Source organism: Crinia signifera, chromosome 5 (assembly GCF_055691185.1).
Source record: "Crinia signifera chromosome 5, ASM5569118v1, whole genome shotgun sequence".
Lineage (NCBI taxonomy): Eukaryota > Metazoa > Chordata > Amphibia > Anura > Myobatrachidae > Crinia > Crinia signifera.
In genome coordinates, this window is record NC_139221.1 from 239,834,127 (window position 1) to 239,858,638 (window position 24,512).

At 42.6% G+C, this 24,512-nt stretch overlaps 2 protein-coding genes across 12 annotated transcripts in view; one reads left to right on the forward strand and one right to left on the reverse strand.

Annotated features, from left to right (window-relative positions):
- The window catches only part of TOP2B (DNA topoisomerase II beta), an 81,246-nt gene extending 80,843 nt beyond the window's left edge, over positions 1 to 403 (forward strand). The window contains exon 40 of the mRNA XM_083188717.1: positions 61 to 403. Coding sequence (XP_083044843.1) covers positions 61 to 222 — 162 coding nt within the window. The 3' untranslated portion in view covers positions 223 to 403. The remainder of the gene's footprint in view (positions 1 to 60) is intronic.
- Positions 404 to 638: 235 nt separating this feature from the next.
- Positions 639 to 24,512, reverse strand: part of RARB (retinoic acid receptor beta) — a 750,738-nt gene continuing 726,864 nt past the window's right edge. For 4 of the 11 annotated variants that reach the window (XM_083188722.1, XM_083188726.1, XM_083188720.1 and 1 more), the window contains 3 exons: positions 11,741 to 11,945; positions 10,475 to 10,633; positions 640 to 2,188 (listed from right to left, as the gene is read on the reverse strand). In XM_083188722.1, coding sequence (XP_083044848.1) covers positions 1,995 to 2,188; positions 10,475 to 10,633; positions 11,741 to 11,945 — 558 coding nt within the window. In that variant the 3' untranslated portion in view covers positions 640 to 1,994. Of the gene's footprint in view, positions 2,189 to 10,474; positions 10,634 to 11,740; positions 11,946 to 24,512 lie in introns of all 11 variants that reach the window. The other 7 variants (XM_083188727.1, XM_083188730.1, XM_083188728.1 and 4 more) reach the window with 3 other exon arrangements.

A 24,512-nucleotide genomic window follows, 5' to 3' on the forward strand; every position in this document is an offset into this window, starting at 1 on the left:
CAAAATGGTGCTTGTGTGCATGAACCTTTATTACAACTTTCATTTTCTTCTTTGTTGCAGAAGTCCAAAAAATCAATAATGGACAATGATTCAGACGGGGACATCTTCCCATCAGAAGCCCGTTCTGAAAGCGTGACGCGACAGAGGCCTGGCCGGGCCAGGAAAGAAGTAAAATATTTTGCAGAGTCCGATGAAGAAGAAGATGATTTTGTTATGTATTAGTTATGTGCCCGAAGAGCACAAAATGTTTTCCAACAAAGTATCTTGTGTAGTCCTTTTGTCCCTCCTGTTGCAGACTTTTGTACATTGTCTTATTTTATGTGATGACGTAATTGATGTTTTTTATTATCGTGTAGGCATTTTAACATTTGTTGTTACACATACAGATTTCTGCTCTTTTTTACTCATGAATTGTCATGTACTCTGTTCTAATTTGCCTTGTAGAAATGTTTTAGACAGCAGTGCCCAAGCACACATTTTAACTGTCCTGATCAAATACAGAGGGGGTGGGGTGGGGGGAGGGATATATACAAAACACAGCAACCCTGCTTTTTAAAATGAAGACAAAACATTAAAAAAAAAAGTAAAGCATATTTTTTTTTGTCTTCTTTTTCTATCAAACTAATCAAAGAATACTTTGTTTTAAAATAAATATATTTTATTCTTTGCCAGGAGACTCCATGGAAAAAAAGGTAAACAGTATATGAACATAGAAAGCATTGTTAAACAATCTCAATGTACAAACCGAGCCAGTGAAGAATACATCAAAGACTTGCTAAAATATCCCCCAAAATTTCTACTAGTGCTTTAAATGAGACCTAGGAACACTTTTTATGTGTTAATGTCTACTGTGGTATCACCGTCACTGTGATCCAAACAGATTAAAACAAAAAAAAATGGGTGGGCTTTGAGTGTTAGGTGTGTGGGGCTGAGGCGTTGACTTTACCACTTTGTGCCGGTAACCTCAGATTGTAGTGTTAGTTACCTCTTGCTAAGCAGCGCAGGCCTATCAGAGGACAGCTCCAGGGAACCGGCACCTGCCTTACCTAGGGCAGGGCTGCCGCTCTCGCCATGCTTTTGCCTAAACGGCTTTTCAGCCAGAATTGTTATGGCAAACTTTTAAGAGGTGGTTGGTGGGCTGAGCAATTGTGCAGGAGATGTGTTAAGGGAAATTGGGGGAACCTTTATGCAATACCCACTCCTAAGTAGTGTACCCCTCACAAACATTTTGCTAATGGCTTGTGAACAAGTAAACAGAAAATGAAAAACAGACAAAAAAAAAACATTTTAACACTGGAAAGTGCCTTTGAGGCTACACTTACTGTAGTAATGCACCTGTAATATCATCCACCAAAACAATCACATCTGTTTGATCCACCTTGTTAAAGTGACATTGACAACTCTACAATGAAATGTCTTCTAACCAAACAGAGTTACTCAGATACAAAACTGGCTTCAGATAATGTAGTGAATGTTCTTCTGCAGTTTCCTCACACAGGACAGAAGAGCTTAAACGCAATGCAGTTGAGGGCATGGTATGACCTATGTGACCGTCTACGTTCCACACGCGGACATGTACAACAGTCCATTCTGTTACCTTGTCTTGATAGTTTCATGTATGCAAGACCAAAGGAAAGCACCAAACATCCAGCAGAGAGAACAGTAAATAGGTTATGTACATAGTCATAGCAGTCTTCAAAGATCATGCAATCTGATGATCAGAGGAGAAAATAGATTTAGCTTTATTTCTTGTTCTGTAAAATGGCTGCATTAGTGTTTTTTTTTCCTTCTATTTGTAAGAGTCCAGCGAAGAGAAGAATGTAAACAGCAAAAGTATATAGGTTTATATAAAGGAAACCAACTTGGTCTTTTCTTGCTGGGGAATTTAAACAAGTTTTGGGTCTGCAAATCCAGCAATGGGGAAAAGATGCGCCTTGCTTGTCATCCCTGTGTGCATACTGTCTTGGGGAATGTCTGAAGTGTCTCCTCGGCCATTATTGCACCTTTGCACATGTGCTGACCTGCTCCTCGTCTGAGCTGGTTGAGATGCTGTGACTGTGCTCTGCCGCCTTCTCGCTGGGACTGGATGCTGTTGCCTCATGCCCCTCTGAGTTCTCCAGCATTTCCTGAATGAGTGGTGGCATTGATCCAGGTATTTCCAGCTTCAATGTGATCACACGTTCTGCACCTATACAAGTAGACAAAGATATTTTAATTGTTATAGTTTTGCTTGACCTCCAATGTTCATTCATTTTTGAATATATTTTGTGTGTGGTCATTTGCAAAGAGCAGACTTTCATGTGACTAAATTGTTTATAATAAATTGGGCTACAGGCGTTATTCAATCCCGGGTGCTATTTACGACAGGGGAAATAGTGCCCACCACCTGTTCATTGCTGCCGTTTCCGACCGCATTGAAGGCAGATTTTGACAAAGCAGATCTGACTTTAAAACAAGTCAGATCTGTTTTGACGACAATCCATGGCCGACACCCACTTTTCGTCACTCGACAGGCGGAACATTGAATGCTGCCCGTCAAGTCTTGTTAAGCTGGGTGAAAACGGGCCAGGATTCTGACTGTCAGAAAGTTCCGACAGTCTGAAACCATGCTTGAATACTCCTCTACATCTGGACTGTGCATCAAGTCACATGGAAGCGTCTAAGGGTATACATACAAAAATTCAACGTGATGGGGAGCTGCTGATCCTTACAAAGCCTAAATGATCGTTTAGATTTTGTCGGCTGAAATTATTATGGAGCGTAGATATGCACATTTAGGTAAGAGAAGGAATACACCATTACAGCTGAATAAAATGGTTTAGGTTACATTTTTTATTTTTTCACGGTTTGGATTTTCCCAGTGATAGCTGCGCACACACACACATACATACAAAAAATATATAACCAACAGATTTGGCACTCCACGAATTAAACACCCAGATACCATGACTGGGAGCCCTCCTCTGGGATAGCATTCCACAAATGCAGGAAAGTGAAAAAGGCAGAACTCGAACCATCAAGCAAGGTGAAACTTACTGGAACTTTGAGCAACTTTTCAGGGAACACGAACACCCCATCATCAGGACAGTTGATTAGGAATAATGGATATTGTGAGTGTGTATTGCACAAAATTGCCAGGTGTGGAAAAATACTTTCAAAAAGTTTGTATTTTAATACAAAATTAATGAACAGAAGTGGAATCTAAATCAAAACAATATTTGGTGTGACCGCCCATCAGTTTTTCTAGGTATACTGACATATAGGGGTAATGTAATAGGTGAGAGAATCAGAAAGTGAGAGGTTTGGTAAGACCTCCAGTTTTTTTTTAAAGCAGCAATCATTTACACTGCAAAACCAGTTTGATTTTTGAAGTGTAAATGATCGCCGCTTTAAAGAAAACTGGAGATTTTTTCCCAAATTTCTCTTTCTGGATCTCTCATCCTACTGAATTTCACCCACAGTGTTAGAAGAAACTGCAGGAAGGTTGTTCAAACATCTTGGTGAACGAACAACTGGCCTTGTGTGGCTGTAGGCTTGCTCAAATCTTGTCTCCATGTACTGTAATTCCAGACAGACTGCAAGATGTTGAGATCAGGGTTCTGTGGGGTCATATCACTTCCAGAACTACTTGTTCTTTAAACTGAAGATAGTTCTTAATGACATTAGCTGTATGTATGTTACCTGTCTGTATTTCTCAGCACTAAGGGCACCATTAATCTTAACCAACTCCATTTACTGTAATTCTAACATGAAGACCACTTCTGGCCAGACTTCTCCAAATGATAGTTGGGTGTACCTGGGTCCCACTGGTTTCTGCCAGTTCTGAGCTAAAGACACTGCTTGGCATCTTTCCATTTCAAATGGAAGTTAGCATAATTTGTCTTTCATCTGATGCACCAAGTTCCCTAGGCTGACCAATGCATCTATTGTCCACAACATTTTCCTGTTTCTTTGTGCTTCTTCAAAATAGATTGAACAGCACATCTTGAAACACCAGTTTGTGTGGATTGTTCCTGTCCTCTGTTTTGCTATGGTATATGACCTGTCACCTTTGGGAGGCTGTTTCTCATCCAGTTAAGCCTCCTTCACAGCTGTTTCTGGGTTAGTTAATGATTGTGTTTCAACCTACATATAAAATGATCATATGCCCAGGAAGGAGCATAATTCATTACACACTTCCCGGACTCCTATTGGCCGGGACGGGCTTAACTGTAATGCATAATGGGGCAGATGAAGCCTGGTGAAGAGATACAGTGGAAGGAGATAATGCACCAGCCAATCAACTCCCAACTAATTTCAAACGGCTGATTGGCCGGTGCATTATCTCCTTCCATTTTATCTCTTCGCCAGGCTTAATGCATCTGCCTTTACTGCCAATGAAGGAGTTAAGTTGCAAAGTTTGGAAGGGTCAGACTTAAGCTGGCCATACATCTACAGATCGATTGTCAGATCTGGCTGGTTGGAACAAAAACCTGGTAATATCTGAATGACCGGTTTTGGCAGTTTTCCAGCATTTCAAATGAAATGGTCAACTGTCATTTGCTTTCATCCATTACCAGGTTTTTGTTCCAACCAGCCAGATCGGACAATAAATCTGTAGATGTATGGCCAGCTTAACTCGCATTTACACAGAGGAAAATCATATTATGGTATGTGAATTGCTTATGGATGTGCGAAAAAATCCTGCATAGCATTATTTTTGCAATTCAATAGCAAGATTTGCACAGGGCAGGTTATATATATATATATATATATATATATATATATATATATATATATATATATATATATATATATATATGTGTGTGTGTGTGTGTGTGTGTGTGTATGCGTGCGTCTAGTGTCCAATTGTGTGTCTCCGAAACACTCCCATCTGTTGGCAGCGAGGCAAACTAGATCTCTTTCTCTCTCACACATGCTCAAACATAGAGCCAATCACAAGGTAGCAAACCTAGATTCCCAATTGTTCCAGTGTGACTTACAATAGTTGAACACAAAAAGATCAACAGAAACTTCTTGAGCGCGTTTTCAATATCCTTCCCTTACCCGATTTCATGTTTCTATCCCACTAACAGGGCAGAAGAGCAGCTCTAATGTAGTTTGTTTACTTAGAAGGCGCAGCAAACAGGCATATATGTATATACAATGGTGCTTGAAAGGTTGCTAACCCTTCAGAATATTCTATATTTCTGTTGAAATGTGGTCTATAACTACCTTTTCACGCAAAGAGAACCAAATCAAACAATTGACAACAAAACAAACTTAAACATGCAAAAAAATGTTATTGAGGAAAATGATCTTCTATATCATATCTGTGAGTGACAAAAGTATGTGAGCCTTTGCTTTCACTATCTGGTACAGGATGACCCCCTATCGCAGCAATAACTGCATTTAAACATTTCCAGTAATTGTTCATTAGTACTGAACATCAGCTTGGAGGAATTTGACTCCATTTCTCCATACAAAGCTATGGGCGTGTGTTCCGTGCTTAACTAGCACGCATCAAATCGCATTGCATTGCCTGTGCATGCGTTGTGCATGCGTTGTGCATGCAATGCGATGCAATGTGATGAAAACTATGTGCAAGCACATACTTTTTGTACTGTGCGATGAGGTGCCGCGGGAGCGTGCACCTCAAAGCACACATCGGACCCGCCGGGATCGCAGCGTGTATGGGCTGCTTTTGACTTGGCCCTTCCAAAACATTTTTTATTCTTCAACCATTCATTGGTCGAATGTCTTGTGTGCTTTGGGTAGATGTCTTACTGCATGACACATAGGGGGAAATTTACTAATATGAAAAACCTAATTTTTCGTATTAGTATTTTCCCTACGACTGCATACGACTGTTTCAGTCGTATGCAAAGTCGTGTTCCGGAGGGGAAATTACAAAGCAGTCATATATGACAACCAGCCCCACTTTTTACTGTGGAACTACAAGACCCAGCGGGCCCTTTAATGCCCCGCAGGCTGGGACTTGTGGTTCACCAAGTCCCAGCTTGCAGGGGAGGCTTGCTGGGACTCATAGTTCCACAGTTTAAAACAATAGTTTATTGTTCTATTTTTTACACCAAGATCAGCCCGGTGGCCACCGCACAGGGCCACCGGGGACAGCACCAGGCTTCAGCCTGGTCAGGTAAGTCCTGGAGGGGGGGGACCCCTTTATTGGGGGGGGTCCCCACTCCCCCAGGGCCCCTGGCCAGGCTGACTGGTCGGTAGGGCTGAATGCTTTGGCCGGGGGGACTTGTATGAAAAGTCTCCCCCCGGCTGTGGCATTACCCTGCTGGCTGGTTTGGCCTGGGGCTGGTTCTTAAAATACGGGGGACCCCTAGTCATTTTGTCCCCCGTATTTTGGGAACCAGCCCCGGACCTGGGGCTGGTTGTTAAAAATCGGGGAACCCCTATTTGTCGGGTTCCCTGATTTTTAATTACCGGCCCTGGCTCTGTCAGCCTGGTGCTGGTTACAGCTGTAGGGGGACCCCACGCTGGTTTTTTATTTATTTATTTTTTCTATTTTTTTTTACACTGAAGCCTGCACGGATCTGAAAGCAAATACGACAGGGAAAGCAAGGTGTTTTTTCCTGTCGTATTTGCGTGCCTGTTTTACACCAATTAGCAGCCGTATTTATAATACGGCTGCTTAGTACATCAGGAACCACAATTCTTTTGAATGGTGATTCCTGTCGTATTCTATCGATGGTGTAGACATTCGTATTTGTAAATACAAATATGAATGTGCCATCTTTAGGAATACGAATTGTTGTATTTTCGGGATTGTAAATCCCGAAAACACAAATGTGTAAAAAATAGGTGTATTTCTGCCTACGAATTCACCTATTTTTTACGAATCCATTTTGGTAAATTTCCCCCATACTGTAGTTACAAAGTAGTAGTTGAGGTTGAAAAAAGACAAACGTCCATCAAGTTTAACCCTTTTTTTTACAGGCCCTATTAGGGTGTATAGTGTATGTGATATTCTTATTTGAATTTATTTCCTTTGTTTCAACCTTGGGCTAGATTGTGAATATGGGTTGACCCCTGAATGTTTTTTCCAATGTTTGTCCAACCTTGTTTTAAATGTATTTATAGTGTCTGCAAACACCACCTATTCTGGAAGGGGGTTCCATACCCATACTGCCCTAACTGTAACAATCCTTTCCTTAGAAACATAGGGCCTTATTTTGGTTCATTCTTTCTGACAAAATCCTTCTTAGATGGGCAAAACCATGTGCACTGCAGGGGCGCAGGTGTTACTTGTGCAGAGAGAATTAGATTTGGGTGGGGTTTCCTTCAAAGTGAGATCTATATTGCAGTGTAAAAATAAAGCAGTCAGTTTTTTCCCTGCACAGAAACAAAATAACTCACCCAAATCTAATTCTCTCTGCACATGTTACATCTGCCCCCCTGCAGTGCACATGGTTTTGTCCATCTAAGAAGGATTTTGTCAGAAAGAATGAACCAAAATAAGGCCCATAGAAACATAGAATTTGACGGCAGATAAGAACCATTTGGCCCATCTAGTCTGCCCCTTTTTTACCCTTCAGGTAAACTCAACCCTTTTTAATCCTTATTTCTTTGTAAGGATATTCATATGCCTATCCCAAGCATGTTTAAATTGTTCTACTGTCTTAGCCTCTACCACCTCTGATGGGAGGCTATTCCACTTATCCACTACCCTTTCTGTTAAGTAATTCTTTCTAACATTTCCCCTGAACCTACCTCCCTCCAGTTTCAGTGCATGTCCTCGTGTTTTATTACTTGTTTTCCTTTGAAGAAAATTTCCCACCTGTACTATGTTAAAACCCTTGATATATTTGAAGATTTCTATCATGTCCCCCCTTTCCCTTCTCTGCTCCAAACTATATATGTTAAGATCTTTTAGTCTATCCAGGTAAGTTTTGTGATGTAGGCCATGAACCATTTTAGTTGCCCTTCTTTGTACACTCTCCAATGTATTTATATCCTTCTGAAGATATGGCCTCCAGAACTGGACACAGTATTCCAGATGAGGTCGTACCAATGACCTATAAAGTGGAATTATTACGTCTTTTTTTCTGCTACTGATTCCTCTCCCTATGCAACCAAGCATCTGACTAGCCTTCCTCATTGCTTTGATACATTGCCTCCCTGCCTTTAAGTCACTTGAAATAGTGACTCCTAGATCTCTTTCCTCCCCAGTAGTTTCCATTATAGTACCCTTGATACTATATTGAGCCTTTGGGTTTTTGAGTCCCAAGTGCATAATTTTGCATTTTTTAGCATTAAACTGTAGTTGCCATTCTCTTGACCAATTCTCAAGTTTACTTAGATCATCAGTCATTTGATTTACCCCTCCTGGTGTGTCTACTATGTTGCATATCTTTGTATCATCTGCAAAAAGGCATACTTTCCCTTCAATACCATTTGCAATGTCACTAACAAAGATATTAAAGAGCACTGGTCCAAGTACAGATCCCTGGGGTACTCCACTGGTAACATGTCCCTCCATAGAATGCACTCCATTTACGACAACTGTCTGTTTCCTATCCTGCAACCAGGTTCTTATCCATTTAATTGTTTTATAATCCAATCCCACACTTTCAAGTTTATTTAGCAGCCTGTGATGTGGGACAGTGTCAAATGCCTTACTAAAGTCTAGATATGCCACATCTACAGCCCCCCCTTCATCTAGTATTTTGGTCACGGAGTCAAAAAAGTCAATGAGACTTGTTTGGCATGATCTCCCTGCAGTAAAACCATGCTGTTTTGGATCCTGTAAGTTGTTTAATTTAAGATAACTGTAACAATCCTTTCCTTCTAAGGGTATTGAATCTCCTCTAGTCTAAACACATGCCCACGCATCCTAGCCTCTGACCTCAAAGCAAAGAGGAGGCCTGATAGTTTATTATATTGCCCCCTGATATATTTGTACACAATAAGCAAGTCTCCTCTTAAATGCCTCTTTCCAAGCATAAACATTCCTAATTTTTTATCTTGAGATGCCGCTTATGGGCTGATGTCCTGACATTTTACGGTATATCTGGTATTCAGAATTCATTGTCCCATCAATAGTGACAAGTCACCATGGGCCAGATGCAGTAAAACAGGTCCAAACCATGATACCACACGTGTTTCACAGATGGTATGAGTTTTTTATGCTGGAATGCATTGTTCTCTTTTATCCAAACAATGCTTCTCATTTAAACCAAAAAGCTAAATTTTGGTCTCATCTGTTCACAAAACATTGTCCAGGTGATCTTTAGAAAACTGCAGATGGGCAGCAATGTTCTTTTTGGAGAGCAGCAGCTTTCTCCTTGCAGTTCTGCCATGTACACAATAGAGACCTACCTTGGGTTCCTTTGTGACATTGCAAACTATGAGGCACATTGATCTTTCTTGGTCGACCACTCCTGGTCTGGAATTCCTCCATTTGTACATAGGGCCTTATTCAGATCTGAGCTCAGTACAAATTTGTTTGGAAAATGGGCAAAACCATGTGCACTGCAGGTGGGGCAGATGTAACATGTGCAAAGATAGTTAAATTTGGGTGGGGTGTGCTGAAACTGAAATCTAAATTGCAGTGTAAAAATAATGCAGCCAGTATTTACCCTGCACAGAAACAAAATAACTCACACAAATCTAACTCTCTCTGCACATGTTACATCTGCCCCACCTGCAGTGCACATGGTTTTGCCCATTTTCCAAACAAATTTGTACTGCTATCAGATCTGAATAAGGCCCATAATCTGTCTGACTGCTGATTGCTGGAGTACATACTCTTTAGAGGTGGTTATGTAACCATTTTCATCCTGATGACCATTAACAACTCGTCTGTGGTATTTAGAAATCTCCTTTGTTCGTGGTATGATACACTTCCAAAAACGTGTTGTGACCATGTTCTTAAAAAAAAAAGCTTGCCTACTGATTGTTATCCCATAGTATGAAAATACCTAACTCTAACTTCACCTTCAAAATATCTGTTAAGCATAAAGGTTCACATACTTTTGCCACTCACAGATATGTGATATTGGATAATTTTTCTGAGGTAGTTTTAGACTGAATTACAGCAGAAGTATAGAGAATTCTGAAGGGTTAAACTTTCAAGTCCACTGAGTGTGTGCACGTATATACACACACACACTCTTCTCATAATGGGCCAGATTCTCTAGGCTTCAAAAGTGATAAAATTGAGAGTGATAAACAGCCAACCAATCAGCTCCTACCTGCCATGTCACAGACTGTGTTTGAAAAATGTCAGGCAGGAGCTGATTGGCTGGCTGTTTATCACTCTCTATTTTATCACTTTTGAAGCTTAGAGAATCTGGCCCAATGTCTGTTTTGTATATATAAATTTCAGACCAGAAGCAGAATAGTTTATTAAAAAAAAAAACAACAACACCCATAATTAGCGAAGGCCCTGGGTAAAGGGATGTGCTGGTACTTTGTGACCTCATAGCTGCCGCACCCCACAAACCCCATCCTTACTGAACTGTACCTTTTGCACTGATACTGCGAAGATCTGTGATCTTCATTAAAATCTTTGGAAACATATGGGGCTTGTTGGGTCTTCTCTTCCTGATATAAATCTTCAGTGCTTCCAGTAATGGTTCCTGAAGCTTATCCACTTTAGTTGGTTCTTCAAGATCCTGACGGTCTAGATTCATAAACAGAAAAATTACAGATCTTACATAGAATATACGAGAATTTAGCAGTTTACATTTCATGGTGTTCAGGTCACATACAGGTAAACCAGTAGATGGCAGCAATCTGCAAGCCCCAAATAGAAACCGTGCCATCTGGTTGAACAAATTGTTGTGTTGCATTAGCAGGAGAGCTATATTTGGCCTGCTGACATCTGAGTGCCTTTCAGATCCAATTCTTTACAAATATATTGCTTGTATGCCTGATACTACAGACACTCCTTCACTGCAACATACACTATTCTCCCATGATAGAAGTTATTTGTACAGGAGCAATTTCTATATATTTTATATAGGGTACTCAAGGATTTTGTAAGAGCTTTGATACATTACGTGCAGCCAAGCATTCTGGTACAAGTGGCAGAGGGAATGAGCACTGATTGCCTCTCATTTGTAACTAGAGGAAAACAATCCTTGGGTGAAATGTTAAGGCTTTTAAAGTGCCAGGTACAGGAGCTGCAGCGTATCACAGCCACTGACACTATAGACTGCATTACAGCCATCAGCGACACAGCCCAGAGAGGGGCAGCCTAAACATATGTATTATACTCCTGGGAAGAATAAAAGTGCCTGGTACAGGAGCTGCAGATTAACACAGCCACTGACACTATAGACTGCATTACAGCCATCCCCGACACAGCCCAGAGTGTGGCAGCCTAAAGTAACGTATTATACTCCTGGGCAGGATAAAGTTCATGGTACAGGAGCTGCAGGTTATCACAGCCACTGACACTATAGACTGCATTACAGCAATCCCTGACACAGCCCAGAGTGCAGAGGCCTACATTATATACTTCTGGGCAGGATAAAGTGCACACATTTGGTGTATTCAGATTCTGGCATGGTAAGTAAAAAAAAAGTAAGGTGCCCATTGTTGGCATCTATAATGGCTTCTATAAATAATCAAACATCATTATCTTTCTGTCTGTAGTTTTCTGCCATGGTAGTTATCAATTTATAAATGTTACACAAGGCGTTTCTTTCCAGTTCAATAAAAGTAATCTAAGCACACAGACCCATTGTAAGTGCATAGAATCAGGACGTGCAAACAAGAAACACACCTTCACAGATTAGGCAGATGGCACTGAGGAGGCCAGTTTCCGTGTCATCCATTTCCAAGGGCAGGAGCTGGTTGGCAAATGTGAACACGAGGTCAGTGAGTGGACCAAACCCAGCATTGTGCATCTGAGTCCGGTTGAGTGTAAGGCCATCTGAGAATGTCATAGTGTCCTGCTCTGGGGTGTATCTTGTGCAAATTCGAAGAATCTGTAGACAAACAAAAAAAATATTTTTATTTTTTTTACAGGTTAGATGATGACACACCACAGGCAAAACATTCGGAGTAATTGTGATTCCTTGCTGCACTGGGATTACCTACTTGCAGTACAGGTAATACAAAATAAAATCCATAAATACAGTATTGGTTGATTACCACATCCAAATTGTGCACAACAATCACATCCAGACTCTTGCTATTGGTCCAATGTATTACCATTCTTATTTTAATGCGGATGTGATAGCTTATATTCACATTGCCAATTTATGAGAAAATAATTCATCACCTCCAATAAGAGCCCGCCCCATTGAAGAGCTGGAAGCAGAGCAGTAAATATATATTTACTGTGCTTCAGGGTTTGGGTCCTTGGTGCATACTGCACACATGTGACCTCTGGATCACTCTCCCAAAACTCTGTGTTAGACTTGCCCATAGGCTAGAATAGGCTAACCGCCATCTTCCGGTGATGCTAGACGTCGTCCCCTAATGCTTCAGTTTGAAGCTTGACTTTTCATACATCGTAGTAGATTGTATTAGGTCACTGAAAACTAATACTTTTCACCTGTGTATGGTGTCTTATATGTTTCTTATCCTAATTTTCTCCATTGATTTACTTTGTGTTGGATGCGATCTCCTCCAAAGATTTTGTGGATAAAGGCAGCGCTCTGTCGAAAACTTTTACTAGTGCAAAATGTCAAACTAAATTTCCACATGCACACTCAGTCCAGAACGATGTCTGCAGCTGCAAAGCAGTGGCCAGTGTTTGCAACTATAGTGGCAATCAAAGGGCAGCGCAGAGGTGTTGGCTTCAGTTAGAAACCTACTGAGGTTTTGGTGGTGCGGTCCAGACAGCTAGCTACAAATAGGCAGCAATGTAGCGTTCTTGTCTCCTATCTGGTTTGCAAACCACCCCCCAACCCCTATTTCAACTGCAACTCCCATAGGTTTCGGACCCAGAACTTTGTATATACTTTTGTGCACATCACTGATTGCAAAAAATTATATTCTATATAGCCATCACGTACTTTGCTAGCCACCTGACTTCTGAGCATAATGTTCCTTTAGCCCGTATTGTCTCAGAGGGGACAAGTATGAAGAAGTGATAAGGGAGGAGAAGTAAGCCAGAGGAGCAGTGGCCCATGGCAACCAATCAGCAGAAGTGACATTTATAATTTGCATAATATTAAATCATACAGAGCAGCTGATTAGTTCCCATGGGCCACTTCTCCTCTTGCTCACTTCTCCTCCCTTATCACTGCTTCTACCCCAGCACCCCATCGCTCTAGAATGCAAGCACTAATGGGCAGGGTTCTCTTCCATGTCTGTCTACTCCCTTGTTTGTCTCCGTTATGTCTTATGCTAAATGGTACATGCTACTACTGTGATATGAATACTTATTAGTGATAGGCAATAAGTGGTTGTAGCATGCCCTGATAGCAAACTGAGGCAAGGCATTCTGGGATGTGTAGTTCCAAGGCAGTTGGAGGACTGTTTATTGCCCCCTCTGCATTCATGTATGTTAACATAAAATCACTATTTATATGTTACTAGCGGTTCTAATGAGCTCTGAGTCCTATGGGAGTGTTGGAATAAGTATATGCAGTGCATTAAGATGTTCAGGATTATTGACACCTTTCTACATATCATAACCTGAATGTGTCGCATCTTATACCAGCTGAGATCACTGATGACCTTCCCTGTCGTCATTCATCAGGACTGATGGGGCGCTGATAAAGAGAATAACACTGCATACAAACGAGAGCAGCAAGAAGGTCATGTTACTAAATAATGCAAGGTGTATAGCTCCGTGTCCTTATCCACCGACACAGCAAAACAGCAGTTACAGGACTCAGCAGTCACAGAGTCCATCTTTATCTACAGAACCACATGATAAGCAGGACACTACAAACCCAACAGAACCTTGCAAAATAAATCAGGTTCTTCAGAGATCAAGATCTGCAATACTCCTGATTGGATTTATTTTATTGGGGCATTTAGAAAAAAAAACCTTAACAAAATATATAGTTTAAATATACCAGTAGTAGCCTATCGCTTATTGTCTTTCAGGTATAATGACATAATAACCAGATACTATTAATCATATATAGATAACGGCCTTATTTTATATTTTGCCTAAACTGGTGTAACAGGATGACGTGATCTTACATTGGAATAAACTGGCTTTGTATTCAGGAATTGAGCCCTGGAAGGCTGACGGGAACTCTGCATTCTCAGTCACCTTCTGTTAGGAGAAATTAGGTTATACTGTAACTAAGAATATTGGGTAAGGGATCTAAAAGACTGGATAAAGGTACAGCGATGCATATATTGTCAGTCAGTATATCGACAATCTGATTTCCCATACACTTTTAATCAAAACCTGACCTTACCTGCAGCCTAACCTAACTCTAATGGCTGCCTAACCAACATGGTGTGTCAACACTCTGTCTGTCAACATTCTGACAAGGCAGCATTGTGAATGTCGACAATCTGGGGTCCAGTTCGAAGTCTGTGATTGCATACTGGAATGCCACGAAACTTCCCCCTCTCATGTGACCATTAATCAGTGATGTGCTAATCAGATTTTGTGGCCCCTCTCCACATCCTGGCTCTACACAAAGTCACAGATGGAAAGGGGAAGATACCACCTAGTTGTCCCGAACTTACCCAAAGTTTCTCATGTCTCCCTTATTGCCAACAACACACATAAAGGATTATTGCAGCAGCGCTTTAGGGTTGGCTTGGAGACAGAGTGGCATAAGTATCACAGGCTCAAGATCCTTCTGTCACCATTATGTGCAGTACCACTATCGATGCTCTGAGGAAGACAGTGTTACTCACAAACGCGAATTTGCTGTCCATTCAAACATCGATAGACCGCGCATTTTTACGGTACACGTACACATCTGTTTGCATTCCTTCACAGGGATGCCTTTGGCAGGGTGTGGGGGGGCATGTGTTTGCAGGGGTGACGGGGGTGTGTGTGTGTGTGTGTGCAATAAAGCCTTCAGTTCACGTTATTCTGTGGTGGTGGTGGTGGTGGTGGTGGTTGTTGCTTCTAGCATATTGCAATCACACCCATGCAGGGGGATTTCGTGTGAAAAGTTAAATCTTCAATCTGCCCTAATGTGAATATAACTGAAGCAGGAGAGGCTACCATTACCCCAAGGATTATTGGTCTCTGCAGACTCCATGCGCTATCCGGAAGTGCAGATTCTTGGAGTGCTGGTGTGCTCTGATCAGTAACGAGCATGTGACCCCCCCCCCCCCCCTAGCAACAAGCATATGCCTCCCCTGTCAACAAGCATGTAACCCCCCCTGGCAACGAGCATGTAACCCTCTGACAACGAGCAAGAAACACCCTGGCAATTAGCATGCAATCCCAGGCAATGAACAAGTAACCCCAGGCAACGAGAACATAGAAAAAATTATAATTACTGTATGGCGGGGGGGATGTAACTTAGCCTAGGGCAGTTGGGACCCTTAATCAGGCCCTGCAGGTGCCACAACCTGTTAATGCATGAATCGTGTTAGGCAATTCATACAGGCAATTTTGACTAGATAGTCAAAATCGCCTAGAAGGTTAGCCCCATGTGTACACAGCGGGTGTTACTGATGCCCGGACAAATAGACTGTACATGCAAGTTAATTTTGACTGCATGCCGCACAGTGAATCCGGCTGTTCACACGGGCTGAGGCTGGGGGTGGCAGCCGGCTATCTCCAGGGGCTACATCTTGATTTTGACTAAGCCAAATCATTTAGCCAAAATTTATCTGAAGCCCATGTATACACCATATTAATGACCATTAACAAGTTTCTTTAAAGGCATTAACAAGGCTATCACAGGCGTTAAAGCCTGAGGTTTAACTATATATACCATTGTAATTCCTGCTTAAATTAATTGCTAATTACATTTTAGCAGATTGGTCTTCATTAATACTTTCTGCGACTGACTTTGACTGTTATATCATCGTCAAGCTGTTGTAAACTTGAATTGAGAATTGATTATAACTGCACTAGTACTAAGGTGGACTCAATTAACTGTTGCCCGGAACAATGATGATGGCACAGGTGTTTATGCATAATCTGTTCCCGTTCTACAAATGTACTTATATACTTCTCGATGAATAGGTCACATCCATATATTCCTGTTGCTCATTATATAGGCTCAGCTTAATATGATACAACTCACGCAGAAGAGGCGATGAATAACTGGGATCTCCGAGATCAATGGCTAAACCAGCTAGGAGTTATAGCATTACTGCAGCATCAGTCATACTCATACACACACGTCTTGCTTGGGCTTAAAATAAAGTATTAGGATTACTTTGCCCTAAAATGCACATCAACAATTAATCTGAAGTTACGGTGCTGTTATTAACTATAATCCTGGCACAATTGGCTGTAGAACTTTCCTCTCGCAATAATGAATAGTGGAAAATCAATAGCGTTTTACACATTTCACCACTAATGACATTAGAAAACGTTATGCTTAAAGCAGCCACAATGGCTGTAAGGCAGCAATACTGGGAAGATGAACAGCTCTAGGCTGAATGAGAATTGACCTCATTATTACATTCACACATAGCAGAAGCAGACATTTATGTTGTACATCGTGTCACATGGAAGTCAAATGCTTCATATATCCATAAAAACGCTTTTGTTGACAAGTAAAATATTTTCTATTCCAGAAGAGGCGGCTGCAGTTTCCCAATGCCAGCTCCCGATAGTGCGCGGCATGTGATACACAGCGGACAGTCACCAGCACATTGTGATGTACAGCATTGTGTTTATACATAAAAGGGGGATTTATGAAAGGCATAGCTGGCTGCTGCCGGATACACATGAGGAACGACTCTTGTCTATGGACAGAGTATTGAGGGGCAGATTTATTAAGCTTGGAGAAGAGATAAACTGGAGATAAAGCGGAGAAAAGGTAAAAGGAGATAACGCATCAGCCAATCAACTCCCAACTGTCTTTTTCAAACACAGCTGATTGGAGATAAAGCGGAGAAAAGGTAAAAGGAGATAAAGCACCAGCCAATCAGCTGTGTTTGAAAAAGACAGTTGGGAGTTGATTGGCTGGTGCTTTATCTCCTTTTACCTTTTCTCCGCTTTATCTCCAGTTTATCTCTTCTCCAAGCTTAATAAATCTGCCCACTAGAGCCTGATTCAGATATGTACGCTTAACTCAGGGATTCCCAATCTTTTTCTAATCACGGCACCCTAGAGTATCAGAATTTTTCAACGGCACCCCTAGGCCCCAGAAAATATGGTACTTGTTTCCTATCTGGGCGCCCAGGTTTTCTACGTACGGCACCGTAATGAAATCGGATCGCATCGCATCGTACACATACACGATATTGAACGATGCGATGCGATCCGATTCGATTTCCCATAGGAAACAATGTGAAATGGCTCAATTTAGCCAAATTCTCATAGGAACAATAGTAAATGGCCCAAAAACACCCCTGAACATTGAAATGTCCCCCCAAAAGTAGTTTACGCCACCCCGCCATCAACGTGAACCCGAAGCGTGGCGAGCGCAGCGAGCCCGCGAGGGGCGGCGGTACGCGTCCTCCGACCTTTTCATGCCCTACTATCCACGTCGGCGTGGAGTGAGAATAGAATAGTGTGGCGAGCGCAGCGAGCCACCGAGCCCGAAGCGTGGCGAGCGCAGCGAGCCCCGCGAGGGGACGCGGATACCTTCACAGTTATACGCGTCCCCTTGCGGGCGACGCGGACACCTGGAAAGCCCGCGAAGGGACGCGTTTACCTGTGAAGGTATCCGGCTGCGCTCGCCACGCTTCGGGCTCGGTGGCTCGCTGCGCTCGCCACACTATTCTATTCTCACTCCACGCCGACGTGGATAGTAGGGCATGAAAAGGTCGGAGGACGCGTACCGCCGCCCCTCGCGGGCTCGCTGCGCTCGCCACGCTTCGGGTTCACGTTGATGGCGGGGTGGCGTCAACTACTTTTGGGGGGGACATTTCAATGTTCAGGGGTGTTTTTGGCCCATTTACTATTGTTCCTATGATAATTTGGCTAAATTGAGCCATTTAACATTGTTTCCTATGGGAAATCGAATCGGATCGCATCGCATCGTTCAATATCGTGTATGTGTACGATGCGATGCGATCCGATTTCTCTACGGAGAATAGCATGGTGCGCAATTAACTTAGTGGGCGCCCAGATAGGAAACAAGTACCGAAAATATATATCAAATTAAGTAGATTGTGTGTTCAGTTATGTGGTAAAGGGCAGGATTTGGTTCTGATTGTACACATTTTATGATTGGCAGCCACCAGCACTGGTTTTGTCCAGAAATAATTGATCATAAATAATTTGATTTGGTCCTGGACGACCAACCTGAGGCACCCCTGCAAGTGTCCCGAGGCACCCCAGGGAGCCTAGGCGCACAGTTTGGGTACCAACGGCTTAGCTGCATATCTTCAAAGCCTAGTGAGCAGGTAAAAACTTCCCCACTAAATGCTCATCCCCCCCCCCTCGTTGATCGAATCCCCACACTAGCATGCGAGGGGATGCGTACGCTAACAAATCCCCCTGCATGTGGCCACAAGGAGGAGAAATCATATGATGGCCGCTCACCATCGGATGATTTCTCCTGCCTTCCCTAAGAAAAGTCAGCCTGGACTGACCCACTCTCCACTGAATTGGTGACATCAGCCGTCCACACCAAGGAGGCATTGACACGCCTGGGTATGCAGGGGTACGCCCCGCATTTTTATGGGCATGCCCATAAAATGCTGGGAGTTCCCCTACTTCCGCCGTATGCCCGCCCCCTTTCCGCCCCGGCGAGTGTCAAACTTGTCAAAGTCATTCCCTCCCGTGGTTTTCACTTGCGAATATTTGTGCATGCGCAAACCATGACCATCGGGGATGGGGCCGAATTTGGTCCGCTACGAGCTGGTATGAATCAGCCCCTAAGCACAGTGAAAAAAATGTCCAAAAGATGTCTCCATGTGAGCTATCATCCAGCACACTTCAAAGCTGCTGCAGGCTGCTAGGTAACAACACAGGAGGAAAGCCGCAGTCACATGATCTGTCTGTAGCTTACTGGCGTCAGATGCATTTGAAATAGTTAAAACTTAATGATTTGTGTAAGTAAATAAAGAAAGACTATTGCAAGCCATGAGGTCATCGACACAGGGAGAGGGGAGGGTGGTTACACAGGACCGGGTCTGTGTAGGAGTCGGTATCATCTTGGCTCCACCCCCCTATCGTGTGCATAATGCATATGAACTGACTGAGTTACATAGCCACACCTCCAGCAGAAGGGTAAGCTAGAAGTGTCATTTGCCCTGGCCATGTTACCATTCCCACATAATACATGAGTCATACAGCTTCTTATACATCCCATTTTACAGGAGTCATTTTTTGTTTCAACTACATTTGCGTCACAAATGTAAGCAGGGAAAGACACATGCATGAAAAATCAAAATTATGTGCATATACATACCTAAGACACACTTGCTGACTTTAATTATACAGTATGCTGGGAACTCTCGGAGGGGCAATGCAAGTGGCCAGAGCCAGGGCATAGGGTGATGCTAATCATTGGGTGGTGCCAAGATGATGCCAATTGCAGAAAATGCATCATCTAAAGGAAATGGGTCATAGTTGCCTACCATTCCACATCCTGCAGAAGCCTCAGGTTTCAGTCATATATCTCAGATTTTGTCAGGGGTGACACTAAGGAGCTTCTTCACAAGGACAATGATTTGCGTTAATAACAGAGATTTGCTATAGCTACTAAGGAGTTCCTACTGATGACTCTCATTTCCCCCTTGTGAGGACCCCTGACAGGAGGGAGAGACAGAACCACATGGTCACACAGGGTATTCTTATCTGTTCTGGTGTGCACTCATCCACATCATGCTTCTGCTGCTAGTGAGTGACTTATGGGCGCTACAAACGGAGCGATATTCAGGCATTTTCTGAGCAATTTTACATTATTTCACGAATTCACTAAGAAAATGCCTGAAAATCGCTATAAATGTGCATTCTGAGCGAAGCAGCATCGCTCAGAACGCTCTCCCTACACACGTCGCTATGTGTGGAGGGCCCATTAGGGTAAGAATTTTTGCTAGTAATCGACCTTTAGTAAATCACACTTGTTTAATAAGAGTACCTGGTGTCCATAATAGTATGGAAACAGCGCAACCAAAAAATATAGGTAGTGCATACAAGATGCAGACAGTCTGGTGTTAACTAGAAAATAACATTTAATATACTCAAAACATACTTAAACGCTTAGGGATGAATTCACACAAGGTCAAATTGCATTTGGAATTTATTGCATAGGCATCACATTTATCATGTACTGAGTGAGAAGAAAATACATTTTGCAGCAAATATACAATGATGATGGTCAGCAGTACTCTAGGTCCTTACACAAATGTTGCTGTGGGGCCCAGCAATCTGGGCCAAAGTGAGGGACGTGCAACAAGTACTTCCGTTCTGGGTGCAGGGATTCAGCAAGAAGCATGATGCGTGTTCCTGTACCCAGACTTGTTATGTGACATCATGTGTGTCAGTGATGGTCGCCCAGGATACATATGTGCACAGTATCGGCACTGCCAGCGATTCACTGATACTTCTGTGGCCTGTACTCATTAAATTGGGGTACAGTTTCTGAAAGGGTTACCCATCAATCATTGATCAGCTAGCAACAATGGTCTGATACTAATAGTATTGGTGGCAGCTTTTCATTGCTAATATTGGCCACGCTGTGCGTGCGTGCATGTGTGTGTGCATGTGTGCGTGTGCACAACTTTAACCTATCAATGGCTTAATCTTTAATCAATGGTTTCTAAATGAAAGTTTAAAGCAATCGATAAAAGACGACAATGGACAACCTTAGTTTCTGCACAGATTGGGCTATGTACTGTATGTGTGTGTGGATCTGAAATGTGACCAAATTGCTTCCCTATTACCTGGCTGGTTATACAGAAAGATATGAAATTGCAGAACCCTTTTGCATTGCTGCTACCATTGCAGAGCGGTTTTTATCATGCATTAGTAAGGAAGATAGGCAATATTGCAAAGCAAAGAAAAATGAAACATCTGGAATATAAGATACATCTACAATGTGCCAGACAGCTCTGTCAGTCATGACAATTCGGAAGCTAACAGCAGACTTCCATCCAAGGACTCTGGGTGATTATATGTAAATGAACAGACACTTCATTACTAGTTGCTAGGCCATTTCCATAAGAATCCTTTTAAGCTTATGACTGCTGTAGGCCAGATCAGTTATAGTGATTGAATACCTTGCTGTGATTGCTATGTAAGAAAGATTATATAAAGCAGAGATCAGTCAAACAAGCACACAGCCAACAATATCCTCATAATCAGTAGGTTTGGCATGCTTTGCATGGGAAGGATATTTACTCTTAATTATTATTATTATCGTCATCATTTATTTATTAACTGTCAAACATATTCCCCAGCTCTGTACAACTGGGAAGATACACACAAAGGTGCAAGGGGGTGCAACTGCTATGGGGCCCAGAGCTGAAGGGGGCCCATCTTTACAGTTTAAGGCATGGGTCTTCAAACTGCGGACCTCCAGATGTTGTGAAACTACATGTTCCAACATGCATCGCCACATTTTTTCCTATAAGAGCATGCCAAAACTGTCAGGGCATGCTGGGACATGTAGTTCCACAACATCTGGAGGGCCACAGTTTGAAGACCCATGGTCTAAGGCATGGGTCCTCAAACTGCGGCCCTCCGGATGTTGTAAACTACAATTCCCAGCATGCCTTGCCACAGTTTTAACTCTCCTTTATAGGAAAACTGTGGCAAGGCATGCTGGGATTTGTATTTTCACCACATCTGGAGGGCCGCAGTTTGAGGACCCATGGTCTAAGGTATATGTGCTATATTCATTTATTAACAGTTGCTAAATTGGGGGCCCATACAAACTTTTTGCTATGGGGTCTACGAATGTCTAGTTACACCTCTGCATACACAGAACAACTTTCACTGAAAAAACAGATGACAAGGGTTAAAAGAGCCAATAGACTTAGGCGATATTGTAGACGATAAGGGGCAGTCATAATTACATTTTCATGTATATCATCTAGAGTAGACGCACTATGACGTTGATGTGCGGTGTTGCCAGCGACATCCTCCAAGTCCAACAAAGGACATCAAAAGCCATGCTGCGCTCCCTCCTCCCCCGCTTTTGCTGGTCACAGCAGGCATTGGCGAGTGTGTATGCACTTGCCTATGTCAGCACTTCCACCTGGTCCTGCTGCGCACAGCTTCGCTGGGTACACATATCATCTAATGTGTACCCAGTTTTTATTCAATTCTTAGTAACGTGGCAGATTATGAGGGGAGGGATCACATGTAAAGGATCATTGCCGGTCCCCTCCTCTCTCTGCTGGTCAATTGCAAGACAGCTCTGGCCTTTGCACCAGAGTCTATTGGGCATGCACAGGTCCCTGGGAACAAGGTGTCCTCCCATTATACATATGCCAATGATGTAAAGCCATGATGTGTAGTCAGAATGAAGTCAGATCAACAATGATCATTATCCAGTGCATCCCTATGGAAGCAGGTGAAATAAATGATGTTGCAGTCACGTAATGCTGCAGTTCCCAGTGTTCTGATGGAAGATCATTGGCATCGCATGGAACCGAATTGTCCCAAAGATTTTTTAGGGCATCTAGCGTAGATGTGGAGAGACAGTGATGGGCTTTGGTGAACGCAGGGTGAGATAAGGTGTCCCACAGGAGAGATGCAGCACTGGGAAAGATGAGAGTCATTGATAAGCAGATGGAGACAGAATAGGCTTTACAGGTAAGCAATGTTGACAATAAGCAGGCTTAAGCAAATCATGGATACCAAATGTTGTGGCACTAAAAGTTCCAGCATGACTCTCCATGGACAGCAAAGTGTAAATTCCAGCCTCCAGCAATGCGATAGATTATGGTGCTTGCATGCGCTGGGCAACACAATCTTCAGATCGGCATTGTACAATGGAAGCCTATGGGTTTCTATTGCGCTTCCCCTTCTGACGGGGGTCCACCAGGTCTTGACAGATTTTTGATAGTAAAAGAAGTGACGTCTTTTGGGCTTTTCTGTTTTTATTCACCCGATTCCAGAGGTAAGTCTGCCCATGATTCTGCAGGTGAGACTGTATTCATCAAGCGGTAGCCTGGTACTGTCTCTGCTTATCCAGCATGGTGTTGTCATAGTGTCACTGCTTACCAAGCCAAGCACAATCAGGCCATTATGTGTGTAAGCGAGAACATTAGCACCTAATGGACATAACGTTTATTCTCCTTTATGATGCAGGTACATGTACTACAAAACATAAAATGGTACTTGTGTAGTTTCACGGCGCCAGCATGGCACGGTGCGTCTGAGTCCCCTTGCGGGCTCGGTGGCTCGCTACGCTCGCCACGCTATCTAAAATCAACTCCATGCCAACATGGATAGTGGGGGTATGAACTATCCATGTTGGCATAGAGTTAAGTTAGTTTATTTTAGATAGTTTGCCGAGCGTAGAAACCAGAAGTAGCACGGTGCCATGCTGGCGCCGTGAAACTACACAAGTACCCATAAAACAGCAATGTTTAATTATCCCTCAGCTGCTGCACCAAGGGGAATGGCTCCCGCAAATCTGGTTATTACAAGACACAAATACACACACATTAAACACACCTGTATGGGTCAGAGGCCGGTATCCGGTCCCTGGGGCGTCAGTGTCGACCCTGACTAGGTTGACACATATAAATGGTCAACATACCCTACAGTAGGTCAGGAGTAGCCAACTCCAGTCCTCGAGAGCTACCAACAGTTACCGTTTTCCAGGTCTCCTCACAGAATCACAAGTGAAATAATTAGCTCCACCTGTGGATCTTTTAAAATCAGTAATGAGTGCACCTGTGCACCTGCGAGGTGAGCTGGAAAATGTGAACTGTTGGTAGCTCTCGAGGACTGGAGTTGGCTACCCCTGCCCTAGGTCAACACAAATAAAAGGTAAACATTGACATGGTCGGCATGAGTTTTTCATGCTTTTTTGCTTAGACCGACTTGGTTCATACTTTACCATCCAAGTGGGCATAGGGTTATATTATAATAGCGGTACACTTATACCATGTCCATGTCAAAATATTAACCAAAAACCCAGTGAAAAACTTGTGTCAACCTTGTCAATGTCGATCTTTTACTTGTGTTGACCTTCTGTCAATGTCGGCCTAGGGTATGTAAGTATTGACCTAGTCACTGTCAACCATTAGTGGTCGAACCACTGTATAATAACCAGGTAGTCCACAGTAAAATAACTATAATGTCACATAATATTAATACCATTCCCAGCAGTGTGACATTAAGACCTGCAACCATTACATAGCATGTTGTCATACATGTCACAAACACATTGATATTTAAATAATAGCTTTTATATTGTATTAAAAGGTCCCCTGAAAAATAAAATTAAAACCATAATTACATTGTAGTGTTTTGATTATTTTAATAGAGTTCCTAATCAATGTATCTGTCCTAATGCATTGATAGC